Source organism: Haliaeetus leucocephalus, unplaced genomic scaffold (assembly GCF_000737465.1).
Source record: "Haliaeetus leucocephalus isolate CR32 unplaced genomic scaffold, Haliaeetus_leucocephalus-4.0 Scaffold317, whole genome shotgun sequence".
NCBI lineage: Eukaryota > Metazoa > Chordata > Aves > Accipitriformes > Accipitridae > Haliaeetus > Haliaeetus leucocephalus.
In genome coordinates this window covers 404,525-415,673 of record NW_010972753.1, presented here as the reverse complement: position 1 = coordinate 415,673, position 11,149 = coordinate 404,525, and the positions used below count along the sequence as shown (strand labels likewise).

The 11,149-nt window shown below is 38.4% G+C and overlaps 1 protein-coding gene across 1 annotated transcript in view; it reads right to left on the bottom strand.

The window, feature by feature from the left end:
• Nucleotides 1-250: 250 nt before the first annotated feature.
• The window catches only part of CDKL5 (cyclin-dependent kinase-like 5), a 78,274-nt gene continuing 67,375 nt past the window's right edge, over nt 251-11,149 (bottom strand). Inside the window, 3 exon segments of the mRNA XM_010571256.1 lie at nt 251-1,476; nt 2,779-2,898; nt 8,101-8,203. Of these exon segments, the coding sequence (XP_010569558.1) occupies nt 1,090-1,476; nt 2,779-2,898; nt 8,101-8,203 (610 nt within the window). The 3' untranslated portion in view covers nt 251-1,089.

Below are 11,149 nucleotides of genomic sequence, written 5' to 3'. Positions count from 1 at the left end.
AAAAATTTGGTACTGGGTCTCTGTGCTCTTGATGCAGAAATCCCATTAATATTACTAGGAAAGCTAAGGACACAGGGGGGAACGTACTACATTTAGATTACTGTACAGTTCTGCAGTCTCTTACATTTAGCCAATACTTCCAACAAAATAGCCCATAATAAAGCTTGGAATTGAATGTTGTCTTTTGTTTGTTACCAATAATGCCTATGATACCAGGCTCTCATAGCTGAGCAGGATTCATACTGTTACAGTCACATTTATATCCACATTCAACTTCCTTTTATTAGAAGTATAATACTGCACTTTATATCACAAATGTATAAAAATATGGCAGATAGTGTCATAACAATACTTTTCTTTTAAATGAGTATATTTAAAAAACAGACAGTTATTTTCCATTTATATATATATATTTATATATAGAATAAAATACTCCTGATGCAATATATAAATGTTACCGTTAGTTTTTTATAGAAACTACTGTAGCTGTTGCACTGCTTCACAATGTTTCAAACAGCTCAAAATAACTTTACATTATAACATAAAAGATATGATTATAACAGTACGATATTAGGTCATCATAAATAAATATTACAAATCCTATCAAATATGGAAAGTTAAAAAACAAATTTAAGACATACAATTTAACTTTAAACCCTTAACAGGGATACACTTTATCACATAAACCCCACTGTTTTAACTAGGCAGCAAAAAATGTAGTAAGGGCATAGGTCTAGACATGAATGTTTTCACCCTTCTAAGTGCCAATACATACCAGAAGTCTCCCAGCTTTCAGACAGAGATGTGCACTAAGCTGGAATGTAAATGAGAGAAAATGGCATTGCATTTTTCTCCCTAACCGGCACACTCTGCCTGGCATCCAGTGACATTTCTGATGACTGGTAATTCAGAATTCAACTTGTTTTACTGTATAATCCCTGACTCTCACTGTGGTGCCAAACAGCATAGCTCCACATGTACATATTGCACACCTTTATAAAGCTGAAAATGCAGTCTTACCATCACCAGAACCACCACTGCTCCCCTACGCTGATCTCCGCCCGAACTGGCCTGTTTTCTGGAGTGCAATTACAAGGCTGTCTCTTTCAAATCATTCAGGTTTGGCATTCGCGATCGGTTTGTTCGGTTATAGGTGTGCCCGTTCTGTCCGCTCTTGGAAGGCAGCTGATCGGAGTAGGGAGGCCCATCGCTGGCACTCCTGTTTACCGGGGAGACGTGCCAGGTAGGTTCCAGCTGGCTTGGTAACTGCAGCGTCGGCCGGCTTTTCGGCTGAGGCTCTTGCCGCACGTTGCTGCTGCCGCTGCTGGAGCTTTGACTCATGGGGTGAATTCGCACTTCAGAAAAAGAAGCTTTGGCTGGCTGACTTGGTAAGGGCTGGAAGCGAGGCTCAGCAGGGACAGGATGGTTTGAAGAGGAGAGGTGTAAGAGCTTTCGAAGAGATTTTAATGGCTGGCTCTGAAAGACATGTGGAGAAGCACTTCACCTTCTGCTCTCCGTCCTATCAGACTTCTATAACAACTGTCATATGCTAAACTGAACACCTTGAACCTCACAGGACTTCTTCGCTTTTAATTTGTATTCATTTGGAATATTTCATTCCAAGCTATGAGTACACACCTGAGAAAATGTCTTCTCATTACGGTTCAATCTATTAGCTACCTGAAAAGATGGAACCTTTTCTACATCAGAAAAAAGAATTGTTCCCATCAGTTATTTTAACCTTGTTTCGTATGAAAAAGGAGGCATAGGCAGTTGCATTAGCTGTCTATCTGTCACTACTCCTGCTATTAACTTCAGAATCTCAGCCACTTTTTATGAGGCACAGATATCAGAAATCCAAAGTTCCTAAAAATTCTGTGAACATCAATTAGGGGTTGGAGAGTCTTGAGTAATCATCTGCACTGAAGTAAGGGCTGACAGAACTCAGCAGTTAGATACTTTGCTTGCTGGCAGCTGGGTGATAAGCTGCTCTAGACCCTCACAGCTTCTTTGACTGGTGAGCAAGCTGAAGGAAAATGGAGACATGGGGTTACTGAAATGGATAGCAAGAGCCTGGGGAAGCCTGAGTACACAAAGTGGTATGAAAACAGACTCATTAAATTCCACAGCTCACAGAGCAACTTGCTTCTTCAAACACTGCAGCTGCAACAAACCCTCTTCTTCAGTTTTCAATGCTGTAACGGCAACAGAGCACTGCACTGAAGCTCCCCCCAAACCCTGCCCCCCCCAGCTGGTTTTAGAACTGGAGAAAATAAAGTTGCATTAGTGCAGTGCTGCGCTCCAATAACGTAGCCTGCTTAAACCGCAGTCCGTGCCAGCTGAGGCACAGCCGCGCCGTGACGTGGTCATGATGCTCTGGTGACCCCATCGAGTATCAAACTGTTTCAAGCCACAGCGTGCCCTTAGGATTCACCGTTCCTCACAGAGCTAATGCGAGGGCTTTTCTACAGCATGGCACCGCTACCACAGACCTCCACGGAAAGGCTGCTTGCCTCTAACACAAAAACATAACTAATAATTTCGAAAGGCTCAAAGACTGACACAGGGACATTTAGCGTCTCTTCTTTTCTTTGTCATTTGTGCCTAGATTTTCAAAGAATTATGCAGGGCTGCAGGCACATGATTTTTCACATTCAGTAAGCGGGGAATGGGAAGGTTGGGAAATAACATCAAACGCAATTTTTCTATTCACCAGAGAAAAAGCTGTCAAGATACCTCAGTGATGTTAAAATACAGGGAATTGATAATGCCACTTACATGAGGCTGGATTTCTGTCATCTTGTCAGGATGCCAATCCTTCTGCCTGCTGCTCTGGTGATTAGAAGAATGAATGGCTTTCTGTAATGCCAAGAGATCCTGACCATCACTGCTAGGCATCTGCAACAAAATATTAAATACTGGTCTCCTAATATATTCTTAAGAATACCTGTAAATCATTTCCCCCTGTTGATTACAGAACCCAAGTGAAGCCCATTACTGCAGCAGAATTGCAATGACCTTTTGATATTTTTCCCCATAGTAAGAGCAAGTGGCTGTGGATATCATGCAGATTTGCTATACCCTTAAGCCCTCAAAGCATTCGCATGCTGTTAGTGTTACTTGCTGTAAGAGAGAGCAGTTAAACAAGGCTTAAAAAAAAAAAAAGAAATAAAAAATTGTTGAGCCTCATCTTCGTTTAAAAAGCATTCCATACTGCAGTTAAGACCATGGATCAGTTCTATAAATTTGTTCCCGAGTGAAGCAGACTAAAGTCTCTCTAAAATGATGTCTGGTTGATTTTGCCATGACAAACCAAGAGCTTTTCCTTTCCCCGTCTTTCTCCTCCTCCATAAATATCCCAAACTAGAGCAAAAAGTAAGACACCCCCCCCCCAGGTGAAAATCCAACAAAATTTATGGCAGAAGATATGTAGAGTTTTCTCTCATTTCAAGAATTCTAAGCAAAAAAAGGACAGTTAAAATGTAACCTATTTTTAATGCAAGCTGTCTTTTACCATGAACAATAAGGACAAACAAAAATACAGCAGAGGCATGAGCTAAAATGTAGGTTTCAGACAATTTGTTGGTAATATTTGATTAATTAAATTTATATATAATGGAGCAGTTTGCATAAAAAAATGTATTTACAATATAGCTATAAAAAAACAGGCTAATTTTTTTCCTGACTGAAACAGAATGAGACAGTTTAATTTTAAACATACATGATTTCACAACTATTTTCCTCCTTTAGTCTTAGTCCCAGGGCTCATTCTCTCTGGAACTGTGTGTATTACATTTTCAGTATATCAAATACTAACCAAAAAAAAAAAAAAAAAAATTAAAAAATCTAGGCACAATCTATTTCAACAGAACTGCCAATTTTTCTTAAATTTATTGAACTGGCCCAAGATACTTAACTGGCATGAAGAGATAGTGATCCCATGAAAATAAAACACATGCTGCTGTAGTCAGTAAAACAAGTTTACTGGAGCATTTTACAGTGCTACTGTACTTAAAAATTAATACCATGGGTAGAGTGACTACAGGAAGCTTTTTCAAAGAAGAACTATGCTTTAAATTATTCTTTGAATTAAAAAGAGGAAAGAGGGATTTCTTGATGCTTGGATTCTCCCCGTTGGTTGAGTCTGTCTGCAATATAAGATACAAAAACTAAATGCATAGTATTTCAGTTCAAGAGATCTGTCCTTACTATATTAATTATTTTTCTTTTTTTTTTTTAACTTCAACAATATATGGTATCAATCCTATATTTTGCTTTGGGAAAATATAATAGCGATAGAACGAAAAAAGCATACGGAACAAATTCAAGGAACTCAATGCATATAAAAAGAGACCAGTACACCTATTCTTCTATCCATGTTCATTAGGAATGCACAGTGCGTTTTGAAGACTTTTGCAAACAACCAGTAGGTCTTGTTGACTTTATTGAGCTTTGGATCAAATCCTGTAATTCTGGCAATCATTTGTTACTTATGATAATGACCTAAAGCAGTATGAAATTTCTTATTTTTATATAAATAAAATATCAAAGATACACTAACAATAATAGCAATCGGTTTCAGAATGAGCAGTTGATAGCTACCTCTAGAAGAAATAAGAGTATTCTGTTTTTAACCTGTAAAAAGAGCTAGGGCTCCAAGAGGAATTATTTCAATTCTGACAAAAATATGCCATCAACAATTTCATGTAGAACTGCAAGGGCACTGGCTGTTTTATTTTAATTTCTGTAACACAACCAAAGAGCATACCAATGGATGCACAAACAACAAACAGAACTATCAAGTATTAAAATTATGAATGGGACTGTTTCTGCCCTGCTCAGGTACAAACAAGCATTGGACACATATGCTGTGTCTAGCATTATTCTGCCTACCAAAAGAAAACTTTATAATACAATATAATGATTATATCACAAAAGAGAATGATGGATGCACTACCAAAAGCAAGGGTTTTCAAAGAGCTTTCTGAGCTTCTAGATTCCATTCAAGTTAATGAAAGAGAGAGCTGCTAATTAGCATAGCTTGTTTAGGAACTTTATGGTTAGAAGAATTTCCTGTTTCAAGTTCAGTAAATTAAAAAGGAATCAAAGCATCGCTAGGAGAAATGCTCACCTGCAACTGTTTTTTTTCCAAAGCAGATAATTTCTTCAGACCCATAGCTTGTGATATGTGCCAAAATCTGCAAAACTCAGGCTCCTCTGAAGATAGCACCTATCGACACTGATGTTTGAAACCCATGTGCACAACCCGCATGGGTATCGAATGGTTTGGTGTCAGATGACAGAAAAAACTGTGACTGTAGCAATCCTCAAAACCTTTTGCTACTTTACTGAAAGACTCCAAATAAGACGAAAAGGAGAATGGGTAAGAATAGCTCTGCAAAATGAATATTGCAGAGAATTCCTGTAGCTGGTAGTAACAATTATTATCCCATGGGGAACTGCACCTGGAGAACTCTAGGGAGAATGATTAATGGGAACAACTCTGCAGGAGGAAGTGTCAGGACTTGGGATCAGTTCTGGGCTATTAGAGATTTTGAGAATGACATTATTAAGATGATGTCTTCAATCCAGTTTCAGGTATCTTTTGTGACTCTTAGGATGATCACTAGCAAAATGAGACTTGCCAAAGGATATCAGAAGTGAATAGTAGCTAGCTATGATGTGTGCTTCTCAGCATTGTGACAGTTCTCAGGTCTAGTCTGCTATTTGCTGCAAGTCTGTGTTAGAGTAAATAAGTGGAATTTCATACTTCTAGGACTCTGTAAGAATTATAAGCCTCAGAAAAAACTTGGGTAGTCATAAGCTATCTGTTAGATTTGTGAATATGAATTCACAGAAAACATTATTTATGTAGTTGAGGAGCTAATATTACAGTGCTGTTAACAGCTTTTACTACTGAAGTCAAACTTGGTGCCGAACTGAAGATAATAATTTTTGTTTGTGCTGGAAGATCCTAATGAACATCCCAATGTTTGTTAGGCAGATGTTCTCAACTAACAGACGAAGAAGAACAAAGAACAGTGTCTGAACCAGACACTTGTACACACATTGGTGGGTACAGTCTACCCCTAGGTACTGTCCTGTTAAACAGCTGTAAGTAGAAATGAAAAGAGTTTTTCATTCTCTGGTTGGGCCCAAAAACCAAGCTGATGTCAGAAAGTTTCTAGCTGAGGATGCAAGAGTTTTATCACTACCTTGTTTCACTAATTTATTTATCTTCCTGTGAGGTACTAGCTTTAACTAGCCAACAAAACTTTCCCTTATGCAAAACCTCTCTCTCCCCCCCTCCCCTTCCCCTCCTCTTCTTAAGAGTGAGAAGAACAGGAGTAAGGATTATGCAAAAATCTGTCCTGTCTTGTAATCAGTGATGTTTTTGGTAGCTATAGATCAAGGCACTTGTGATTTAGATATTTTGGAACGTGCTAGATTTTGAGATGCAACACAATCTGGTCTGTATTTCCTTCATGTAGGGTTCGGCGTTCGGAAGATCTCGCGATGTCACGGAAAGTTAGAGGGTTAGTCGCAGCCTTATGATGTGTCTGTAATCCCGCCTACCCTTGTTAGTGTAAAAGGAATTGACTGCGCAATAAAAGGCGGAAGTTGGCGCTCACACTGTGTGTGTTATCTGTCTCTTTCCCTGGTCTGGGGGTGATCAGTGATCTAATCGTGGCACCTTGATATGCAGCGAACGCTACACCTTCACACAGTTTAATGTGGAAGCAGTTGATATACCATCTATCACCTGGGTTTCTGAAGTCTTCCTTGCCACCACGTCTGAATGGCTGGAATCAAAGTAGACTAGAACAGTACAAATTTAACACTTCGGTTTTGGAAAATGCATCACTAGAAGCAAGGGCCTTAGGTGTGCTAACCTTTCATGGACATTCTGGTATCAAATAATCCCAGAGTTATAATCTAGACATTTTGTTCAGCTGTGTAATGCAAATCATCATATTTGAACTGCGTACAGGTATCAGGATGAACAAGTTCAGAAGGAGAGGTAGATACCACTGCTCTAAAACCTGCCCAGCAGGAAGGCGAGGTGCATTTTTGAGTGGTAGTTAACACACACATGCACATGTTCCATACAGTTCAAAGAAACTAAACCTCCCCCCTTGACAATCACTTTTCTCCCCCAATTTTCAATAGACCTCCACCAACAGCCAGAGTCATGCCACCTCACTCTGTGACAGCAGATATTTTGATTTAGTTACTCCTCTTCGCCAGGAGCGAGTGTGATTTACGCCATTCTGAGAACCTTCAAAACTGTAACTGCAGTTACACTTACAGAAACATTGCAACTTTATGTAAATGATATTTTAAATATTTTATTGCTTCCAGAACTGTCAGTTGAGAATGAGATGAGATGATGTTAGGTTACTTCAGTTCTTAGGGAAATTTTCATTATAAAGCTTTGGGAAATGTTAATATATCACTGCTCTCTGATAAAAGAGTCCTTTATCCCTCCCAAAAACTAGATGATAATGTAAAAATGTAAAAGACACCAAAGGCTTATACTGAATAACAAAAGCCACAATCCATTCCCCAACAAAACGTAAAACATGAGGAATGGTTAAGACACATCATCCTTATTCCAGCCATGGGGTGCAGCAAGAAGATGGAGGCTGTTATCAAGACAATGCCATAAAAAAGACTGGGAAGAATTCTCATTTATAACCATTTGATCTCCTCCTAATGGGTGTCTGAAATTATTCAAGCTCTGAGGACACACAATAATGCATTTACCATTCTTGGAATGGCATCACCATATCCTGCAAAAGAATCTGCTGCAACATCAGCTTAAAACTTGCATCAAAACTGGCTCTCAAAGGGTCTGAATGAAAACAAAGATGCACAGGACTAGTAGGTGAAGAAATATTTGAAAAGGCAGATAAATAAACCATGAACAGGAGAGGAATTTGACTTTCATATAGTGAAGAGAGAAAATAAAAGAACAAGTAGATACAGGCAGGCATGATCATAAATAACACAAAGGTACTGTACTAATCTAGCATATTAAAATGGTATAATTCAAAACTGATAAAACATTTTTTTCTGTTAGAAATACTGTATACTTACAGTTTGAGATTTCTTCTTTTTCTTTTTTATTGCCCTGAAAAAACCTTGCTTTTCTTTCTCCTTGAGCTGTTCTGAGTGACTGTTAAGGTTTTCAGGACTTTTCCTAAACATGAAATAAGGTATTGTAAGAGAGATTTTCTTTTGATATTATACATGTTCTGTGTAATAATGAGATCTGATGCCAAAGAATGCAAATTATTGATTAAAGCAAAAAGATTCTCAATGTTTTAGCATTCATTGGTTCAAGGGTTACTGTACAAACACCGGATAAATAGTCTTATTAAATGGGATAGGAGGAACACAGTGTTAGGGTAAAATGACTAGCTCAAACCAGTGAATAGTTATTTAGGAAAAAGGAAAGCATGCATGTCTGTTGTTTTTTTTTTAAGCCAGAATTTAATATTCAAACCAAAATATCACACACAAAGTCTTTTAGAAAAATAAAAATCATATCTGAGAGAACATACAAATGGTGATGAGGTACAAAAGCACAGGTCCAGTTTATCCACTGCTTGCTGCAGAGCCAGGAGTTGCAAAGTTCGCCAGAGAGAACCAATTTCAATTGAACTTCCTGACCTTTAGTGACATGGTTCCAAATTTATCATCGGGGAAGCTGGGGATCTACTGTTGTCCGTTTCAACAATAAAAACTTCAGTTAGTTTGTTATGTGTGGGTGAGACAGTGCTGGCAAAAGAAGATGACCCAAAAGTGGAACAGGTGACTTGCCTGAAGACTGAATTTCCACCTTTTAACTTGTCTGCACAGCTGAATTAACTACAGCTGATAAATGTTACTTTAAGTATACACAGTAAACTACGTATGTGAAGTACTGATATGGGGTAAAAAGATGGTTTACGTAGGACATTGGTGAGACACAACTGAATGCAGTTCTAGTGCCCTTTAAAATAGTTTGAAAATTGGAAATGGTGCAGCAAAGGGCCACAGAAATATTTTCAGAGATAGAAAGAACGGCCTACATTAAAAGAGTCACAAGATTTCAATCTCTTTAGTACGTTAAAAACCACAGCCAAACCAGCCCAAATATTTAGTTTCCTTGATTGTGGCGCACAAGTACTTATCCAGGGAAGAAATTACAGAATACTAGAAGGATCATTAAAGGGAAAAGACATAACAAGTAGGTGGACAATGAAGCCAGAGAAGTCGTATTAGAAATAAGGGACTGATTTTAACAATAAGAATCATTAACCGCCAGAACAAATTCCTTAGTGAAGGAGTGGACTTCCCATCTTGAATATTTCAAATCAGGACCTCATACTCTTCTGGAGACACACATTAGTGAGGTATGCTACTGGGCCTGGACCCCAGAGAACGGATGACATTTAAAGGCTACTAACATACAGAAAAATCATACTGGGTAATTTAATAGTCCTTTTTCATTCTGAAGTTGTATGAAGACAAAAATGAAATTATTCCATTGTCTTGATGGAAAAGCGAAAGGAAAGCCACAGTTCTAAGGACTCTGGATGACAAACAGGAACAGCTTTTCTTGGAGTAACTGTAATGTAGAAGCACTTAGCTGTCTACTATAGTTATCGCTGGCTTCTAATTCTGGCTTTAAAGGCTACGCTATCAGCTCGTGATTCAGCTGCTACTACATGCCAAGCTGACATTTTTTTTCCAAGCAAATATGAAACACATAATTGGGAGAGGAATCACCGGAATCATCCTTCTTATCGGTGAGAGTATCTTCACTCTGATAGGTGGTATGATCAATTCCTCCATTTCTTCACAAAACCACCTCAAGCTCAAAATGCTACCTGGTTCTAAATATAAATGCATGTAGTGTTTAAACGCTGTAATAAAGTGCAACTGCTGAGTAAGAGAATGGGCTTAGAGGAAAGATTCATAGGCTGAGAGTATGGTGGAAGTTTTCCTAATTTATATTTTTTGGAACTTACATCTAGATCCAGGAAACACATTCAGGTGCGCAACAACATAGATTTAACGTGAAAATTACAATGCTACAGGAAAAATCTCTAGTTTAATATAATCATTAGATTTATAAAACATATTTCAAATATACTGGATTGCTAAGGATTCCTGTTTCTGTCATGTCCCTGTATTTGGTACCACTGCGTAGCACCAGTACAGCAGTCTTGTATTAATCACTTAAAGCACCAAGGAGAAAGCCCAAAAGACTACTGACAGCTTTACAGATTCGGTGAACTAACGAGGCTGACTTAACACAGACAAAACACCTACAGAATTATTTACTAAATAGTTTTTACTTGATTTGTTAGAAAAGTTGGAGGAATGCATGCATCCCAAGTGCCTATCCTACTTGCACTCTGAAAGTCATGTGAATGGGGCTTAGAATTTTCTGAGCCTTTCCCCAAAGGAGCTACTGTACATCCACATCTGCTAACATACCCCAAACCATAGTCCCAGTGCAAATTACCAACACAGCAACTATGTTGTCCACTGAGGAACCAGCGTCAGATCATAAGGAAGTCCCCATGTGGTTACTCTACATTGTCCTTTAAAATTTTTCAATGTCTTCCTATGGCTTTTCTGTTCCGAAGTCTATTCCAAAATATAAACACTGTATTTTTAAAGGTGAACTTAATCTTCAGAATAAAGCTTGGGACAATTTTTGCCATAGTTATAGACAGAGATTTGCTCAAGTGTGATTCTCTTCTTTGGCCCAGTGAACCTGGATGAGAAAACTGCTCCCTACAGCAGATGAGCAGAGAGGAGAAGTGAAATTTTGCACCATCATTTCCTCTTTACAACTACAGTGACCATACAGAGGAAGAAAATAAGGGGCTGAGAACTCTGCTCATTTTCAATTGCTGCTTACCCAAAAGCCAGTGGTTTTACACCGACTGGTTTATGTCATTAATTCCTATGACTCATATTGCAGTACAGTTGTCTGAAAAAGCACTGACCTTGAAAAGTGACTGCTTCAAAACATATGCTCATAACGTGAAGAGAGTGAACATATATAGCATTATAGCAGGAAGCTTCAACACCAGGATTTTGTATGGAGCAAAAATAGAGCAGAACATTTTGATTCATGCGATGAAAC